This window comes from Gopherus flavomarginatus, chromosome 4, assembly GCF_025201925.1.
Source record: "Gopherus flavomarginatus isolate rGopFla2 chromosome 4, rGopFla2.mat.asm, whole genome shotgun sequence".
Taxonomy (NCBI): Eukaryota; Metazoa; Chordata; order Testudines; family Testudinidae; genus Gopherus; species Gopherus flavomarginatus.
In genome coordinates this window covers 25,777,559-25,798,266 of record NC_066620.1, presented here as the reverse complement: position 1 = coordinate 25,798,266, position 20,708 = coordinate 25,777,559, and the positions used below count along the sequence as shown (strand labels likewise).

The 20,708-nt window shown below is 46.6% G+C and overlaps 1 protein-coding gene across 10 annotated transcripts in view; it reads right to left on the bottom strand.

Moving 5' to 3' along the window:
- CCDC88A (coiled-coil domain containing 88A) overlaps positions 1-20,708 on the bottom strand; it is a 349,307-nt gene that overhangs the window by 38,595 nt on the left and 290,004 nt on the right. For all 10 annotated transcript variants that reach the window (XM_050951995.1, XM_050952002.1, XM_050952003.1 and 7 more), the window contains 3 exons: positions 14,223-14,368; positions 13,444-13,536; positions 12,998-13,212 (listed from right to left, as the gene is read on the bottom strand). In XM_050951995.1, the coding sequence (XP_050807952.1) occupies positions 12,998-13,212; positions 13,444-13,536; positions 14,223-14,368 (454 nt within the window). The remainder of the gene's footprint in view (positions 1-12,997; positions 13,213-13,443; positions 13,537-14,222; positions 14,369-20,708) is intronic.

Here is a 20,708-nt window from a genome sequence, read left to right as displayed (position 1 = left end):
ACCCCACAGGAAGAGAAAGACGCCACAAGATCATTCTGCCTCTTGAAAAAAGTTACTTTAATTTTGGAAGACATAAGCAAGGAGAGACGCCATCTTGGGCATCAATCAGTAGACAGATACAAGCAGGGCCGCCCAGAGGATTCAGGGGGCCTGAGGTCAGAATTGCCGCCAAAGACCCAGCACTTCGGTGGCGGGACCCAGGGAAGAAGGACCCCCCGCCACGGGTCTTCGGGGCACTTCAGCAGTGGGTCCCGGAGTGGAAGGACCCCCCGCCGCCGAATTGCTGCCGAAGACCCGGAGTGGAAGAAGCTCCGGGGGCCTGGGCCCCGCGAGAGTTTTCCGGGGCCCCCGGAGCGAGTGAAGGACCCAGCTCCAGGGCCTTGAAAAACTCTCATTGGGGCCCCAAGCTGAGAAAAATATGTCCTTCAACCAAGGGGGGCTGAAGTCTCTGGAACAGAATATAGGTTAGAAATCTGTTTAGGCAAAGATCTTTCACCTAAGATGACAAGGGAAAAAGAATGGCTAGGTAGAGAAACCAGCTTGAACAAAGACTGTATCTTGCTAGATTAGGTTTTAGACTTGCAGATGCATTTTCACTTTTATTTGCTTGTAGCCCTTTCTAACTTTATTGCTTTTACTTGGCATCACTTAATCTATGTCCTATTGTTAATAAATCTGTTTTATTTCACTATAAACCAGAGGTCGGCAACCTTTCAGAAATGGTGTGCTGAGTCTTCATTTAGTCACTCTAATTTAAGGTTTCGCGTGCTAGTAATACATTTTAACGTTTTTAGAAGCTCTCTTTCTATAAGTCTATATTATATAACTAAACTATTGTATGTAAAGTAAAAAACGTTTTCAAAATGTTTAAGAAGCGTCATTTAAAATTAAATCTTATGCTGCCAGCCTGGGGTTCTGTTCACCTAGGCTGGCAGTGGGCTGAGCAGGGCCTGCGGCCAGGACCCCAGACCTGGGGGCAGGGTTCAGGGGTCAGGGCAGAGGGCTGGGGTGTATGGGGGATGTAGGGCAGAAGGCTGTGTGTGGGGGGGGGGTTCAAGGGTCAGGGCAGAGGGCTAGGGGATGTGGGGGGTGCAGGGCAGAAGACTGGGTGTGTGTGGGAGTTAAAGGGTCAGGGCAGAGGGCTGGGGGTATGTGGGGGTGAAGGGCAGAAGGCTGAGTGTGTGTGTGTGGGGTCAGGGCAGAGGGCTGGGCGTGTGGGGGGTGCGCGGCAGAAGGCTGGGTGTGTGGGGGGGTTCAAGGATCAGGGCAGAGGACTGGGGCTGTGGGGGGGGTGCAGGATAGAAGGCTGTGGGGGGGGGTTCAAGGGTCAGGGCAGAGGGCTGGGTGACGTGGGGGGTGCAGGGCAGAAGGCTGGGTGTGTAAGGAAGGTCAGGGCAGAAGGCTGGGGTGCTCGGCTTGTGGGGATGCTCCCAGCCCCCTGCCTGAGCGGTTCATGGCAGGGAGCTGGAAGGGATATGCCCTGATTCCACCCCCTTCCCCAAGGCTCCAACCCTACCTCTCTCTGCATCCTCTACGGAGCTGTGTGCACGCTGCCGCTCTTCCTCCTCTCCATTGCAAGGGCCATCAGCTGTTTGGCGCAGGGAAGGAAAGGGGGCGGGGCAGGAAAGCACCACGCTGGAGGAAGAAGTGGGGGAGGGGGAAGCTTGGCTGCCGCAGAACCAAGCTTCTCCTCCTGCCACCGCAGGGGAGAGCGGTGGGGGCTGAGTGGGGCTGGGGGCCGGGACCGCGGCAGCGTGCCACTCAAAACAGGCTCGCGTGCTGTGTTTGGCATGTGTGCCGTAGATTGCAGACCCCCGCTATAAACCAATTCAACGCTGTGTTTAAAAGGAAGGGTGCATTTACTCCAGCTAAGTTAATAAGCCGTGATGTAGTTTTATTTCTTTACATTATGGAGTAATGAACATTATTATTTCTCTGAGCTGTACAGGAAAGGGCTGAACATATCAGGGCACACAGTTTGGGGGAAATTTGAGATGGGGAGTGTGTTGTGGTCATCTTGATGGTTGTAACCCAGGCTGAAGACAGAGTGTGACTGGTGCGTTGCTGGCAGGCTGCTGGCATCAGACTGCTGGAACCCGGACTCCTGCTATATACAGATACTCATAGTGGCAGGCTGCTTGTGAGCAGCCCAGGTTGGGAGCCACAGCACCAAAGAGCTGTGGGGCACCCAGGGTTACAGGGCAAATGGTGACAAACTCCTTTACTGGCCTCGACTGACACTTGAATGCCACAACACACACTTCCTCTTTTTTCTTATTAAGGAGTTAATTTTATTGTGGGGGGTTGTTTCTAACTGCATTTTATTTTTCATCCAAACTAACAAGAAATTACCTTTGATTATGTGTTTTATAAAACCTGTGTTCATACTACAAAAAGTAAAGTAAATAATACAGTTAAGACAACAATTATCAGTACTTCATGGTGATTCTTGGTCTCTAAGAAACAGATCCACAAAAAGGGTTGGCTTGTGGCCCTCAGCATACCTACAAAATGTGAGATGGTGCTGCAGATATTGATGGTGCCTATCTCACTAAAGCAGATATTAAATCTGTCCTTTGGGAGAATCTGCTCTTCTTATTGCTGGAATCACATATGTGTGGCCTAAGGCTGAAACATTGCCTGAAAAATACTTGTGACTGGTATGTGCATGTGGAAGTGCTTTTCTTGGCAGACACAAAGTAATGGCCAAAAGGTTTTAAACATGCCCTGGCATCTTTAATGTAGTGTAACTGTTTTGACACTGAACAATTCGGGGTCCTCAGAGATCATCTTCTATTGCCTTTTGTACCCCCCATTAGTAAGGCAGAAGATTTTAGCTACAAATACAAGAACAACATTACAGTGGTTAAGTATCAGAGGGGTAGCTGTGTTAGTCTGGATCTGTAAAAGCAGTAAAGAGTCCTGTGGCACCTTATAGACTAACAGACATATTGGAGCATGAGCTTTCGTGGGGGAATACCCACTTCGTCGGATGCATGTAGTGGAAATTTCCAGAGGCAGGTATATACATGCAAGCAAGAATCAGGCTAGAGATAACGAGGTTAGTTCAATCAGGGAGGATGAGGCCCTCTTCTAGCAGGTGAGGTGTGAAAACCAAGGGAGGAGAAACTGCTTTTCTAGTTGGCAAGCCATTCACAGTCTTTGTTTAATCTTGAGCTGATGGTGTCAAATTTGCAGATGAACTGAAGCTCAGCAGTTTCTCTTTGAAGTCTGGTCCTGAAGTTTTTTTGCTGCATGATGGCTACCTTTAAATCTGCTATTGTGTGTCCAGTGAGACTGAAGTGTTCTCCTACAGGTTTTTGTATATTGCCATTCCTAATATCTGATTTGTGTCCACTTATCCTTTTCTCTACGTATCCATGGGCCGGATGAATGGATATGTGAAAATAGGCATCCTGTAGGTCGAGGGCTGTGAACCAGTCCCTTTGTTCCAGCACAAGTATTATTGCGCCCAGTGTGACCATCTTGAATTTTTGTACTCTTACGAATTTGTTCAGTTGGCATAGGTCTAGTATAGGCCTCCATCCCCCTGTCTTTTTCTGGGTCAGAAAGTAGTGGGAGTAGAAACCTTTTCCTTGATGTTGCATTGGCACGGGTTCCAGTTAACCAAGGGCAAGTCATGCCTGACTAACCTAATTGCTTTCTATGAGGAGATAACTGGGTCTGTGGATGAGGGGAAAGCAGTGGATGTGTTATTCCTTGACTTTAGCAAAGCTTTTGATACGATCTACCACAGTATTCTTGCCAGCAAGTTAAAGAAGTATGGGCTGGATGAATGGACTACAAGATGGATAGAAAGCTGGCTAGATCATCGGGCTCAATTGGTAGGGATCAATGGCTCCACGTCTAGTTGGCAGGCGGAGTGCCCCAAGGGTCGGTCCTGGAGCCGGTTTTGTTCAATATCTTCATTAATCATCTGGAGGATGGCATAGACTGCACTCTCAGCAACTTTGCAGACGACACTAAACTGGGAGGAGTGGTAGATATGCTGGAGGGTAGGGATAGGATACAGAGGGACCTAGACAAATTAGAGAATTGGGCCAAAAGAAACCTGATGAGATTCAACAAGGACAAGTCCAGAGTCCTTCACTTAGGACGGAAGAATCCCATTCACTGTTACAGACTAGGGACCGAATGGCTAGGAAGCAGTTCTGCAGAAAAGGACCTAGGCGTTACAGTGGACGAGAAGCTGGATATGAGTCAACAGTGTGCCCTTGTTGCCAAGAAGGCTAATGGCATTTTGGGCTGTATAAGTAGGGGCATTGCCAGCAGATCGAGGGACGTGATCATTCCCCTCTATTCGACATTGGGGGGGCCTCATCTAGAGTACTGTGTCCAGTTTTGGGACCGATACTACCAGAAGGATGTGGAAAAATTGGAAAGAGTCCAATGGAGGGCAACAAAAATGATTAGGGGGCTGGAGACATGACTTATAGGGAGAGGAGAGGCTAAGGGAACTGAGATTGTTTGGTCTGCAGAAGAGAAGAATGAAGGAGGATTTGATAGCTGCTTTCAACTACCTGAAAGGAGGATGGATCTTGACTGTTCTCAGTGGTAGCAGATGACAGAACAACGAGTAATGGTCTCAAGTTGCAGTGGCCGAGGTTTAGGTTAGATATTAGGAAAAACTTTCTCACTAGGAGAGTGGTGAAGCACTGGAATGGGTTACCTAGGGAGGTGGTGGAATCTCCTTCCTTAGAGGTTTTTAAGGTCAGGCTTGACAAAGCCCTGTCTGGGATGATTTAGTTGGGAATTGATCCTGCTTTGAGCAGGGGGTTGGGCGGTTGGACTAGATGCCCTCCTGAGGTCCCCTCCAACCCTGATATTCTATGATTCTATCCGTAGAAGGCGATCCACTTCTATGCGAAGTAGGTGCTCGTGAGAGGGGTCCCTGAAGAGGGACAGGGAAGGGTAGGAGGGTGGGCTATAAAAGGGATGATGTAGCCGGACTGAACTATTTCTAGGACCCAACGCATGGTGGAAAGCCTGGAGACAGTGGCCAAATGGGCAAGTAGGCGGTGGAGTCCAAGAGTGGTCCTGCAGACCCCTCGACCAACATTTCAAATTTGTTGTTTATTTCCCAGTGGGTGGGAAGTAGCTGTTTGCACTTCGTTTTATCTGAGCCTAGGAGGTCTAGGATGATTCCTAGGCACGTCATAGGGTCTGTTCTGAGACCGGTGATACTGGTATGTACATGGCCTCTGGTAAGGTTGATACTGTTGTCTCCAGGGAATTGATGGATAGATGCCCAGGGTGAGTAGGGTTGTTCCAGAGTCTTTCATGGTGTGAAAGACTTCGTCCATCTTTATCAAAGGGGAGGTCCTCCATTTTGGTCTGCAGGTCTTTGGGGATACCTGATGCAGAGAGCCAGGAAGCTCTGTGCATAACCACAGCAATTGTGGTATTACAGGCAGCTGTATCCACCATGTCTAGAGATGCTTGTAGGGCCGTTCTGGAAACAAATTGGCCTTGGACAAGGACTGACTTAAAGTCTGCTCTCCTGTCCTCCGGAATATGGGAGGTAAAGTCAAAGTGTTTATAATAGTTATCGAAGTGATAGCTTGCAAGTAAGGCGGAGTAGTTTGCAAATCTGAATTGCAGAGTGGAGAAGGTATAAACCTTGTTGCCCAAGGTGTCTTGCTGGGTGGGCCAGTAGTGCGGCTGTTTTGTCCTGTTACTTGCTGCATCTACTATAAGAGAAATTGGTTGTGAGTGAGAGAATAAAAAGTCTCTGTCCTTAGCAGGAACATAATATTTGTGTTCAGCCTTTTTGCAAGTTGGTAAGATAGAGGCTGGAGTCTGCCAGACAGTGTCAGCTGGTTCTACGAGTGCATCATTTATGAGAAGCGCTATCTTTGAGGGCGCAGAGGGTTGAAGGATTTTGAGGACTTTGTGTTGTGTCTCCTGGACATCTTCTAAAGGGATGTCTTTGCTGAGTGCCACTCTCTTGAAAAGTTCCTGGAACAATTTCAGGTTGTCCACATTCTGTGGAGGTGGAGGCATGATGGCTCTGTCTGGAGCTGATAGAGAGTTGGAGTTTGGTGAATCAGGGTATGGTCCCTGGCCCACGTCTTCAGAGTGGGGTTCAGGCACTCTAGAAGTAGATGGAGCTAGAGATGAAGGTGCAGAAGGAGCTTGTGGTCTGGTGGAAGAAGCATGAGGGCAAGAGGCAGTAGGAGCTGGCCAAGGGTACCAATGAGGCCACGGCATTGGTTAAGAGAAGTTAGGTGCAGCCCACAGAGGGGCAAAGTAGGGAAACAGGCTGGTGGTTGTTGGCCGTGGTCCGAAGTGTAAAAGGTTCTGGTGCAGGAGGAGAGACAGGTAGGGAGAACTCCTGTTGTTGTTGCATATCCAGCTCGCTATCAGTAAAGGTGGTCAGGTCAGGTGGGGAGAGTGGCTGGTCAAAGAGTGCGTACTGTGTGTCCAGGAGTGGAGTGAGGCTCAGGTGCCAGTGAAAGGTCGTCTTGACTCAGGAACTGTTGTTGTTCCCTAGGGTCTGAGTGTGCTGTGCGCGGTCTGTGCTCAGAGGCATGCACAGACTTTTGTTTAGCTTTCCCCAGTGCCGTAGGTCTTTTATGTGCACCCTGCAGGAGGTCTGCTGCTGCTGCATGAGTGGTGGGAAGGCTTGGTGCCGACGTTCTTGTTGGCACCAGGGTAGAGCACGCTGTTTGTAATGGGTCTATTTTTGGTGCCGAAGGGACCGGTGCCAAGGAGATCTTCCCTGCACAGGAAGTTGGGTCCCTGCCTCTGTGCTCTGCAAAAGCTGCTGAAGTGCTGGGATGGTTGGAGGCTCCTGCCTTTGGCACTAACAGCACTGAGGGTAAGGATCTCACAGGAAACATTTTATCCTTATGAAAGTCTCCGCTTGGAGACAGTTTGGCTTCTTGCCTCTCTGCCTAAGAGGGTGAAGGTGTGCTCCCAATAGGTTCGGACCTGGCCAAGGAGTGTGAGAGAGAGGGTTTAACAGTGCCCTTCTCTGGAGGCGGCTGCAGGGATTTCTGCATAAGAATAATTTTCAGCTGCAGGTCCCTGTCACAACAAGCCCTGGTTCTGAGGCTTGTGCAATAGAGGCACTTAGCAGTGATGTGTGGTCTTGCCTAGACATTTCACGCAGTATGAATGTCCACTGGACTCTGGCATAGAGTCCTGACAGGAGACACATTTCTTAAATCCTGAAGCTCCTGGCATTATTGAACTTGGAGTGCCGGGGGAGAGCGTCTCTGCAGGAGACGAGCTTGAGGAAAAAAAGTTTTGTTTTTTGTTTGTTTGTTTTTTTAACTAAGTAATGATTCTAAAGGATGTTACTAACTATTTCTATATTTTTGTGATTGTTTTCTTCAGAGACTAGGGAAGAGTGTTAGCACTGCCCTGAGTCCTGTCTTCAGCTGAGGACAGTTGAGAAGGAATTGAGGGTGGCACGGGATGTGCGTGCTCTGGCAGACTCTAACGAGACTGCAAGACAGCAGCTGAGTGTGTGCATCCCGACCAGGCACTGCTACCGAAGATCTCCAATCAATGGTGCCAGGATGCACCATCACCTGGGAGTGGAGCACCCACAGGGACAGCACTCAAAGAACTACTTTTCCAGGCTGTTCTATTAGAAAATTGTCAAAAAGACGATGAACTATATCTATTTTTCACAATTTATGACAACACAGTCACCAAGCTAGTCCAGTGCTTGGGTGAGAAACTCAGATGAAGAGCACCTTGAAGTTGATGCTGAACCTGAGAAAGACGGAAGTCATGCTGTTTCGTAGAGGCAAATACTTCTGAGAAGTTTGCAACAGCCACGATACATTATTCTCCAGCCGAGGACGCATGCTCATCATTGGTAAAATTAGGAGTGAAAGGAGGGGTAGGTCTAGACCAAGTGCCATGTGAGCCGATTTTTAATGGCATGCTGTCGCCTGCCGGGTCCCAGCCCAGCAGGCAGGCTGGGCAGGGCCAGTGGCCAGGACCCCGGAAGGCAGCAGCATGCCATTAAAAATCCTGCCCAGCCTGCTCTTCTCTGCCCCCTGCCCACCGCTCTCTCCTGGGGGGGCAGGGGGCAGAAGTTTGGCCCTGCCAGCTGCTGCTGCAGGGCAGCCTCAACCAGCAGCCACGCTCCCTCTTCCCTCGCCTCTTTTCCCAGTATCCTGGGTTCCTGCCCCTCATCCTCTTCCTCCCTGTGACCGAACAGCTGATGGCCCTGGTCCCTGAAGAGGGAGGGGGAGAAGCGGAGCCAGAACCGCAGGCGCAGCATGCTCGCTGCTCCAGAGAAGAGGTGGGGATGGGGCTTTGGGGAAGGAGGGTGGAATCAGGGCATATCCCCTCCAGACTCCTACTGTGAGCTGCTCAGGGCAGGGGGCTGGGAACATCTCCATGACTCCAGCCCACACCCCCAGCCCTGACTCCTGACCTTCCCCCACACCCCCAGCCCTCTGCCCTGACCCCTGCATCCCCCTCACACACACCCAGCCCCCTGCCCTGACCCCTGCACCCCCGCATGACCCCAGCCCTGAATCCGGCACCCCCCTCATCACATACCCAGCTCCCCTGCACTCCATGCCCTGACTCCTGCACCTCACGCACATGCTCCCCAGCCCTCTGCCCTGACTCCTGTACCCTCCTTACACCCCCCACACCCCAACTCTTACACCCCCCCACATCCCCACCTCGAGCACCAAACGGAAGCTCCTGCACCCCTCCCCCCACATTCCCACCTGCACCCCTCACACCCAATGGGAGCTGTCCAGGTAAGTGCCTCCACACTCAAACCTCCTGCCCCAACCCTGAGTCCCCTCCCTCATTCTAGCTCCTGGCCAGATCCTACACTCCAACTCCCAGCCTGTTCCTTCACTCCCAGCCCTGTGCTCAGTGCACCCCCACCCTTAGCTCAGTGCAGAGAGAGAGGAAGAGACTGGGCTAAAACCAGGGAGAAGGTAGGTACCCACTCTATGTGGGCAGGGCTGGGACCCTAGACCGGAAGCAGGCTGAGCAGGGCCAGCAGCCGGGACCCTGGCTGGCAGGAGCCGGTGGACAGAATCCCAGACTGGCAGCGGGCTGAGTGGCAGTGGGCTGAACCGCTCAGCCCACTGCCAGTCTGGGGTCCCGGCCACTGGTCCCACTCAGACTGCTGCCGATCTGGGGTTCTGGCTGTCGGCCCCTTGCCAGACGGGGTCCTGGCCGCAGGCCCTGCTCAGCCCGCTGCCGGCCTAGGTGAATGGAACCTCAGGCCGGTAGCGGGCTGAGTGGGCCAGAGGCGTAAGATCAGCATTTTAATTTATTTTTAAATGAAGCTTTACTTTACATATGACAACAGTTTAGTTATATAGTATATAGATTTATAGAAAGAGACCTTCTAAAAAATGTTAAAATATATTACTGGCACACGAAACCTTAAATTAAAGTGAATAAATGAAGACTCGGCACACCACTTCTGAAAAGTTGCTGACCCCTGGTCTAGACATTGAGTCCTGATGTCTGCACTTCAAGAGCTTCCCCTATGTTCCAGTCTCAGTTTCCCTGGAAAGGTTGCCTTAGTGCACAGTGGAGCCAACAAAGCAGAACCACAGGAAATCTTTCAGGCACTGATTACCAAGGCTAGCAGGCAGCCAGGGAACACCTGGGCAAGGTAATCTTCCAGTGAGAACTCCCGACACATGTCCGGTCTTGCTCATGCCACTGAGTCATTATAAAGAACAGAAGAGGTGTAAGCAAATTAGTGGTAGAGGAAGGATGGTCATTGATTGAATTTAGTGTTGCCAACTTTCTAATCATACAAAATAGAACATCCTAGCCCTGCCCCTTCCCTCAGGCCCTGTCCGAGTCACTACATTCCCCCTCCCCCAGTGGCTCGCTCTCCCCCACCCTCACTCATATTCACTGGGCTAGGGCAAGTACTTTGGGTGCGAGAGGGGGTGCGAGCTCTGAGCTAGGGCCACGGATGGAGCTCCAGACTAGTGGGTGGAGCTGAGGGATTCGGAGTGTGGGAGGGGGCTGCAGGTTGAGGCAGGGGGTTGGGGTGTGGGAGGCGGTGAGGGCTCTGGGCTGTGGCCGGGGATGAGAAGTTCAAGGTGTAGGAAGGGGCTCTGGGCTGGGGTAGGGGTGCAGGGGGGTAAGGGCTCTGAGGTGGGGTCGGGAATGAGGAATTTGGGGTGTAGGAGGGGGCTCCAGGCTGGGGTGGGGCCAAAGGATTTGGAGTGAGGGACGGGGCTGTGAGTTGAGGCAGGGGGTTGGGGTGCAGGCTTACCTCGCACGACTCCTGGGCAGCAGCACGGGGGCAGATGGGGGCTAAGGCAGGCTGCCTGCCTGCCTGTCTTGACTTAATGTTACTTGCATGCTGGAAGCAGCCAGCAGGTCTGGGGCTAGGAGGAGGGGTAGGAGGCACAGCTCTCACCCACAGGCACTGCCCCCCCCAATTCCCATCGGTCAAGTGCAGAGCCGGTGCTCAGAGCGGGGGCAGCATGTGGAGCCCCATGGCCCCCCTGCCTAGGAGCCGGACCTGCTGGCCACTTCTAGCATGCAGCTTGGTGCCCCAGGACAGGTAGGAACTAACCTGCCTTAGTGCTGCAGCACCACTGACCGGATTTTTAATGGTCTGGTCAGCGGTCCTGACTGGAGCCGTCAGGATACCTGGTCACCCTAATTGAATTATCTCTGAAATCAAAATAGCCACGTTAAGAGCTACTTGAGCTGTTGACCTGGCCATTCTTTAGCTTATATAATCATACCAATTAAATACAACGGTTGTTAATCATTTAGCTTAAGTACAACATCTTTTTTTCCAAATATAGCCTATGCACAAGATTTCAATTAATTTTAACTAGTGTATATAGAGGAAATGTTGAAGAATCTGTGTTATTCCATTATTAAGATAATTTTGGACAAAGAAAAGATTGACAACAATGCTAACTTTCTTAAAGGACTCAATTTAAAATTAATTTTAACTCATAAAACAACAGATTTACTTGTAAATTCTAAAAAAAACTTAAAAAAAATCTATATTTAAAGAGTAAGTGCCAAAAGTTTGTGGAAGATCATAGAATATCAGGGTTGGAAGGGACCTCAGGAGGTCATCTAGTCCAACTCTCTGCTAAAAGCAGGACCAATCCTCGATTTAATCATCCCAGCCAGGGCTTTGTCAAGCCTGATCTTAAAAACTTCTAAAGAAGGAGATTCCACCACCTCCCTAGGTAACCCATTCCAGTCCTTCACCACCCTCCTAGTGAAAAAGTTTTTCCTAATATCCAACCTAAACCTCCCCCACTGCAACTTGAGACCATTACTCTTTATTCCGTCAAGATATTCTCTATTTTTCATATATAACAAAATGGATGAATCACCGCTTTAAGCGCAAAACAGAACTCAATCTTAGCCATGAAACCATGACCAGTGCTTCCATAATAAAGAATAGGAGAGTTCTCTGTCTCTAGATTTAGGGCTTCAGCAAGTCTCACCAGGAAAGGTGGAGAGACTGACATTAAAGTTTAAGAATAATCCAGAAATTAGGAAGATGGTGATTCTCCTTCTTGAGACGGGTTATCTACCTGAAGCCTCATCTTCACAATCATCTGAAGCCAACAAGGGCCTAGGAAAAGACAGCAGCTGAGAGGACAGATATTTATTTTGGAGAAGAAGATCCAACAGGAGATAGTTTCTCTTTAGCTCTTTTTCAGGGAAAAAACTTATGAATCTTTTGGACACCAGAAAGTTAGTTGAGCCAACATCACTCAATAAAGCTAGGATCTCCACTTCATACGGATAAAAGTGGATTTGAGGATAGGTTTACAGAATAACCTACAGATTTGTTTACAGAATAAAACAATTTAAGAGGAGTGGAAAGCTCCAGAAGGCAAGGGATCCTAGGTGAACCTGAGGTTCCATATATTATGACATTGAGGTTGACTCTCAGCCATAGAACCTACTTTTCCAGGATACTGTACTGATGAAACATGAAATGGGATTGATTATATTGCAAAAGAAAATTCCTTGCTAGAGTTACAAAAGAAAAAGATGACAAAGCTTGACTTGCCTACAAGCTGAATTTCTCCTATTCACTTAGAATCCAATAGACTGGGGTGGGCAAACTAATGCCTGCAGGCCAGATCTGGCCCATCAGACCATTTAATCTGGCCCTCAGCTCCAGCCGGGGAGTGGGGTTGGGGGCTTGCCCGGCTCTGCATGGTTCCCAGGAGGCAGCTGGCATGACCCCTCTCCAGATCCTAGGCAGTACGCAGAGGCATGGCCAGGTGGCTCTGCATACTGCCCTGTCCAGAGGCGCTCACCCCGGGCAATGGGAGCTGCAGGGGTGGCACCTGCGGACAGGGCAGTGCGCAGAGCCGCTTGGCCGCGCCTTGGAGCTGGAGGGGGGACATGCTTCCAGGAGCTACTTTCAGGAATTGCCGCCTGAAGCCTGCACCCCTGAGCGCACCCCCTTCTCCCGCACCCCAATCCTCTGCAACAGCCTGATCCCTTTCCCGCCCTCCGAAAATTAAAAAAAATCCAGTATTTATATAGGCAAAGGAAGGGTTGTAATTATTTTAATCTGCATCAGGTTTCAAATTGCTTCTTTTTAAAGGGTCACATAACCTTTTATAGCCAACTCCTTTTAAGAAACTAGGAATTTCAAGCACTTCTTTTCAGCAGGATTGTCCCTACATGCATTGGCACCCTACCCAAAGTGAACTACTTTTAATTTCCATAAAAGTAGGTGAAATAAGACTGTGACTGGCTTGCCAACTACAGAACCAGTTTCTCCTCTCTTGGTTTTTCACACCTCAACTGCTAGAACAGGGCCTCATCCTCCCTGATTGAACTGACCACGTTATCTCTAGCTTGCTTGCCAGCATATATATACCTGCCCCTGGAAATTTCCACTACATGCATCTGAGGAAGTGGTATTCACCCACGAAAGCTCATGCTCCAAAACTTCTGTTAGTCTATAAGGTGCCACAGGAATCTTTGCTGCTTTTAAAATCGTTTTGTAATTACTCACTACTGCTCTTTTTGGTTCCCAGTGTCTGGCCATCTTCAAGAGAGTTTGAGCCCACAGAGGAACTATCTTGACTGTCCTGATGGGGTAGCTGAAGAAATCCTTCACTGGACTCCGAACGGGTAGGTGTAAGAGTCAGAGACTTCAGACGTTCACGGTTAACATCTTTCTTAGATTTTATCAATTTCCTCATTTTTAGAGTAATCCAATTGCCCCTTCTGTTATAATAAAATTAAATCCATTATTGCATTTAAAATTAATTACTTTTATAAAATGCATAATTTAAAAAATAATTTGTATGCATGTTTAACTACAATAAGTGGGCATACTCTGCTCCCATGGAAGTCAATGGGAATCTTACGATCAACTTCAATAGGGGCACAACTGGGTCCTTAGCTTGTTTAAATATCTGGTTATACTCATTTCCACAAAATATATTCAAGCAGTACCTTCTGGGAGGAGATGGCTCATAAAATTTATACTGATCCATAATCTTCTCCTCTAATTTCTCCTTTTGTCGTCTCAATTCATTTAACTTGTCACTGTAAACAGAAATTAATCAAAATTGCTATTTTGGCAGTTATGTTTACATAGTATTACATGTTTCTTTGCATTTTTAGGTATCTGAGTGCAGACTTTTTCACCTAAGAATAAGCGGGAGCCGCATAGATATTGCCAAGAAACAGAGGTCTCTAAGTAATAAAGAAGAAAGAGAAATACAGAAAATATGATGTAAAGAGATATCTAAATGAAGACATATTAAAGACTTTCATGGGCCATTTACAGTCTTTAATATGATGTAATGCTGAACTTTATGAACACAGCATGCACATATAGGATACAAGAAAGTAGTATTTAAAAACACTTTCTTTTTACTGCTAAAAGAAGCAAAAGTTCTCTACTGGAAAAAGCAACAGAATTTTCAAAGACTTCTGGGATGCTTGTTTGAAGTGGAAGGAGGAATAAATTATTTTTTTCATTAAACCCACATTCCATAAAAAACATGTATTTTTAATTATTTAGTTTGAAAAATCAACATTTCTGGTTATGAGTATCAGCAATTCATATATAATGCAATTACTTTAGTTATGTTTGAAGAAAAAATATGAGAGAATAGAGTATGAGTGTATTATGTAATGTATCAGGCAGTAGAAGGTGTTTTTTTACATTTGTAAGCTTGCCTTGCCATATTTCTGAACAGCGGTTTCATGATTTTGGGTATACCTACATGTACTGTCTCTGTTCAACGTGGAAAAGATCCTTGCTTTCCATATTCTGCTCCAGTAATGTTCTATTCTGTAGCATTAATGTCTGAATTTGATCAAGTAGATGTCTGTTTTCTTCCTCCAGATTTCCTTTAAGCTGGCTAAGCAACTGTTAAAAATGTACAGAACAGGACTTAATATAAAACTGAGCACACTGTCTGATTTACAGGCTTATCTAGAAAATACAAGCAGGACACACAAAGGCTTCAGTAAATCAGGCAAGAGACATAGCAATATCAAAAATAAACTCAGAAATGTTTCTTTTAACATTTTAATATTTTGTTAATTGGCTGGATTCACTTTACCTTGCACAGCAATCATAATTGTAATAGAAAAGTATCTTATTAATATAGGAGTCAAGAAATTATTTTTGACCTAAACTCTTGACAGTGAATACCAGGACATACATTACAAAAAAACCCAAAAAACCCAAAAACCATTTCCTTTGTTTTTGAGATGAGTTTTAAGGGTATTGTTAAGTGTTGCAGCAGAACACTGTGGCCCTGAAATAGCTTATTGCCAAGCAAACACTAAGAGAAGCTGAAGAAGCTTTGAAGTTCCTTCAGTGGATAGTTTCAATTATCCTTTCTGAAGGATCTTTTTTGGGAAAAAACCCACTCACAGCAGGAAATGGTGTCTTTTCCAGGGATGCCACTTTTGCATTAACTATAGAGAAGATGAAGAAGAAATCTCTGGGTTGTACTATAATGCAGAATTTCTGGACTTGCTGAGTAAGCCTTTCCTATTGCTGGGTGTTTTCCATTCTTCCCTAATGATGCCCTTGAATGAGGAATTGCAGGGAGACAACTTGATTTTGGATAGAAGATTTAGCTTGCTTGTCTTCTTTCTCTGGCAGCCACTTCTTTCCTCCTCATAGTGTCAAACATATCTATGGGCTTGTCTACATTACCGGCTTCGACAGGCAGTGATTGATCCAGCAGGGGTCGATTTATCACATCTAGTCTCGACATGATAAATTGACCGCCAAGAGCTCTCCTGTCGACTCCAGTACTCCACCAGGGTGAGAGGCACAGGCAGAGTCGACGGGGGAGTGTCAGCCGTTGACTTACCACAGTGAAGACACTGCGGTAAGTAGATCTTAGTACATTGATTGTGTAATTTAGATCTCCCCCAGTGTAGACCAGGCCTAAGACCGAGAACCTTTCCGATTTCTCTAGTTAGAAATTATGCTATGAAGCTGAGAGTTCCCCTACTATGAAAATGCATGGCTTTTTTGTCTTTTACTTTATTTTTGCTTTTAGAAGATGGATTTTCATCATCAGAGGATCTGTTCCTTTTCTTACAGACCTGTCTCCCCACACCTTCCCTGTGACTTAAGGTTCATAGGGCGATGGGGGAAATGGAGCAGATGAGGGGAGAAGGCAGCTTGTTGCCCCCGTACTCATTATCCTCCAATATGTAATTAAAGAGGTAATGTTAAGAGTGCAAATCCTCCTTTTGTGAAGGAGATTCAGATAAGCAGGCCAGACTCCTTGCCTAGTGATTCAATTGCCTACTTATGCAGGGAGCTTCTTTTTTTTTAAAATGGATTGGGCTGGAGATTGGGGGAATTCGGATTCAGCATTGAAGAATCGCTGGTGAGGAGGGTCCAGTGGTATTGAAGAAGATTGACCTTTCTTTGCTGAGGTTTCTTTGGAGGAATCTTGGCCTGTGCATAGGGAGTGAAAGGCACCAACATGGCCATTTAGACTTTTGAACCCTCTTCTCCTGGTAAGAAAGGGTCCACAGATTTTGAACAGCTATGGCATAGCTCTTCTGTAGCTCCTGAGAGCACCAGTAAACAAAGCCTCAGGAAATTTTGATTCCCAAGACACTAGGATAGGGTAGGAAAAGATTTTGCTCACTGATGTCTCTAAATAAGCTTTAAAAGCCAAGATGCTAATAAACAAAGTAAAAACACTGAACTGCCACTCTATTTATACTACGCACACAGAGAATCTAGCTGCATGCCTAGAAGGGGACAGGACTCATCTTCAGAGCCCATGGATAAGTCTGAATGGCCTCTGATATTTGCAGGAAAAGAAGGACAAACCCAAATATCTTGGACTGAAAGAGAATTCAAAATCCAGGAAAAAAAATATTCGAAAAATATTTTATAATCTTAAAATTTGTACTACAGTTTGATTTTTCTAACATACCACCTATATTTAGTCAGGAAAATTGTCTAGCACCTTGCAATGTTAACCCAGCCAAAAAAGTTCATGCAGCTACATTTAAAAGTTTGCAGTACCAACATTTACAGTGACTCTCAGAAACCTGCAGTTTTCAGTGTTCTGATCTCCTGGTGATTTCTTAATTTCTATTACGCATTAAACTGAATTACTATCTATTTATTTCTTTATACATCCCACGCTCACTATCATCAATAAACCCTTTAAAATAATTCCAGAATACCTGCTAAGATGAAGTGGAATTTTGTCTCCATAACGAATATGATGTAATGATACTGAGGAGGAACTATATCCAATGATAGTTTATTTCTGTCCAATCACATCTTGCTTTTAGTTATAAAAAGCTAAACTGTGGCCTATCCTGTGTGCCAGTACGAGGGAGTAACAGAGTGTTGTAATATTTGGGCCTCCAAATGTACCTTAATTATGATGAGCTCAACTGTGAGAAGCGAATTAAAGTTTATAAAATATCACAATAACCTTTAATTAGAAATGTTGATGGGAAAAGGTAAAAAGGGAGACAAAAAAGTCTAAATTAGTCCAAACAAAAAAAGGCATACTTTCAAGACCGGGTTAAAAACATGCCTAGTAAACAAGAGAAACGTGGAACCAGAAATCAATGGACCAAAACTGATGTGTCAGAAATTAGCTTAATTGATGAACAAAATAACAAGGGGATGAGTTTATTCCATTCATCACTCCCTTTTGAGGTTTTTGAAAAGAAAAGACTTGAGGGGGAAAAATTAGCAGAAAGTAACTGCTGGCTGGGAGATGAATGGACAGGAAAGGAGCAATCTTCACCATCATGGCTGCCACCCTACCATCTCCTGGGACCCCAGGATCCATTGTGTCATTGTTGGGCCTTTGTCATCCTAAACACAAGTGATGTCCTGACCAGAGTGGGTCAGAGAGAGAGAGACGGGGATCCAGATGACATTGCCATCTCCATCTTTACTGGCTCTGGCTAAATCCCAATCACTACCCTGGGATGTGACATGTCTTATCCCCTATCTCCCCCAATATGTCCTTTTTCTCCTCCACTTTATTTCTTCTCTTTCCTATCCCTCACCTTTTGCCTTCTGTCTAATAACAACCCATTTTATCTGGCCACAACACTGATGTATTCCTGTGACAAGAGAGGCAACTAAAGGCAATGCCTTAAACAAGGGGTGGGCAAACTATGGCCGGAGGGCCACATTTGGCCTGTCAGACCATTTAATCTGGCCCTCAGCTCTCTGCAGCTCCCAGGAAGCAGCTGGTATGACCCCCTCCAGCTCCTACGTAGTATGCGGAGGCATGGCCAGGCGCCTCTGCATGCTGCCCTATCCACAGGTGCTGCCCTCGCAGAGCCACCTGGCCGCGCCTCGGAGCCAGAGGGAGGACATGCTTCTGGGAACAGCATGCAGTAAGCACTGCCTGGAGCTTGCACCCGAGACACCCACTCCCCGTGCCCCAATCCCCAGCCACAGACTTGATCCCATTCCCACCCTCTGAATCTCTCGATCCCAGCCCAGATCCCCCTCTTGTACCCCAAGCCCCTCATCCCCAGCCCCACCCCCGAGCCCTCATCTCCCCCAGTGCCCCAACAGCCTGCCCCACCCCTGATCTCACTCCCACCCTCCGAACCCTTCCATACCAGTCTGAAGCCCCCTCCTACATCCCAAATCCCTCATCCGCAGCCCCACCCCAGAACCTGCACCCCCAGGTGGAGCCCTCACACCCCTCCCCCATACCACAACCCTCTGCTCCAGCCCTGATCCCTCTCCCTCCCTCTCAACCCCTCGGTCCCAGCCTGGAGCCCCCTCCCGCACTCCAAACCCCTCATCCCCAGCCCCCCACCCTTCCCCCCTGCACCCCAACCTGGAGCCCCCTCCCACACCCTGAGCTCCTCATTTCTGGCCCCAACCCCAGCCGGAACCCTCACCCCCTCTCCCACCCCTACCCCCCAATTTTGTGAACATTCATGGCCCCAACATACAGTTTCCATACCCCAATGTGACCCTCAGTCCAAAAAGTTTGCCCACCCGTGCCCTAAACAGCCCTATGCTGGTACAAGTTTGCCAGGTCTCGGCGTGGCTATTAAGACCAAATGCCATGCCTGTGTTTTCCAGCAGCGAGGTTACAAGTGACTCAACATGAAAGATAGAATTTGCATTTTCTCTAGTTGCTGTTCTTTTCTCTCCCTTTTTGTGTATTTGTCTCATTTTGTTTTCTCGGAAACAGGTTCAGAATTTTACAACAGCAACAATGACAGCTCCTCCAGTCCAGCTCAACTAACTTTCATTCTTTTCCTCACAAAAAAACCAGGGATTATTATTGGGGCTGTCAAGCAATTAAAAAAACTAACTGCAATGTTAAACAATAATAAAAGACCATTTATTTACATATTTTTGGATATTTTCAAATATGTTGATTTCAATTACAACACAGTTTACGAAGTGTACAGTGCTCACTTTATATTTATTTTTTATTACAAATATTTGCACTGTAAAAAACAAAAGAAACGGTATTTTTCAATTCACCTAATACAAGTACTATACTGCAATCTCTTTATCATGAAAGATGAACTTGCAGGTGTAGAATTATGCACAGAAAAAACCTGCATTAAGTACAAAAAAAACGGGATTCAAAAATAAAACAATGTCAAACTTTAGAGTCTACAAGTCCACTTAGTCCTAATTCTTGTTCAGGCAATTGTGCAGACAAACAAGTCTGTTTACATTTGCAGGAGATAATGCTGACCACTTCTTATTTACAATGTCACGTGAAAGTGAGAACAGGCGTTCATATGACACTGTTGTAGCCAGCGTTGCAAGATAATTACATGCCAGATGCGCTAGAGAGTCATATGTACCTTTGTGCTTCAAGCACCATTCCAGAGGACATGCATTCCTCCATTCTGCTCAACAACAATACAAAGCAGGTCAATATAAGCATGTTCATTTTCATCATCTGAATCAGATGCTACCAGCAGAAGGTTGATTTTCTTTTATGGTGGTTTGGGTTCTGTAGTTTCCACATTGGAGTGTTGCTCTTTTAAGACTTCTGAAAGCATGTCCCTCTCAAATTTTGGAAGGCACTTCAGATTCTTAAACCTTGGGTCGAGTGGTATAGCTATCTTTAGAAATCTCACATTGGTATCTTTGTGTTTTGTCAAATCTGTAGAGAAACTGTTCTTAAAATGAACAATGTGTGCTAGGTCAATATCTGAGACTGCTATAACATGAAATATATGGCAGAATCCGGGTAAAACAGAGCAGAAGACATACAATTCTCCCCCAAGGAGTTCAGTCACAAATTTAATTAAGGCATTATTTTTTTAAAGAGTGTCAGCAGCAGTGAAACGTCCTCTGGAATGATGGCCAAAGCATGAAGGGGCATATGAATGTTTAGCATATCTGGCACATAAATACTTCGCAATGCTGGCTACAAAAGTGCCATGTGAATGCCTGTTCTCACTTTCTGGTGATATTGTACATAAGAAGCGGGCAGCACTATCCCCCCGTAAATGTAAACAAACTTGTTTGTCTTAGCGATTGGCTGAACAAGAAGTGAGGCCTGAGTGGACCTGCAGGCGCTAAAGTTTTACATTTTTTTGTTTGTAATTTGCACTTTCACAATAGAGATTGTAGTACAGTACTTGTCTGAGGTGAACTGAAAAATACTATTTCTTTTATCATTTTTACAGTGCAAATATTTGTAATAAAATAATATGAAGTGAGCACTGTACACTTTGCATTCTGTGTTGTAATTGAAATCAATATATTTGAAAATGTAGAAAAACATCCAAAAATATTTAATACATTTCAATTTGTACTCTGTGGTTTAAGGAGTCAGGTCAGGCTATACCTGATACCGGAATGAAAGTAGATGGTACTACCTGCGAATCAAACCCACTGCCTTGTGGGTAGCCTGGGTGGATGTAAGGCTAAGCGAGCAACCCCTGACAGAAAAGCTCCACTGCCTTTGGGTGAATTCAAGAGTACTTAGGGCTATGATAATAAACTCAGACAGAAAATCTGGAGTGGAGCCCTAAAGGTGATCAGGTACTAATATTTTAGTATCTTTTCGGCAACTCCTGCAGTGGATCGGGTACCAGATATATTGGTTCTTCCTCTCCTCTGGATTTTACTGGTGATGCTGAGAGGGAGGTCCTAATGCATGGGAAACTCAGGGTTTCCATATCATCCGCCCAGGCATGTGCCCTGGAGAGGTACTCCAGCTTCGCTTTGAGCGCTGACACAACGTGGGAGGCAG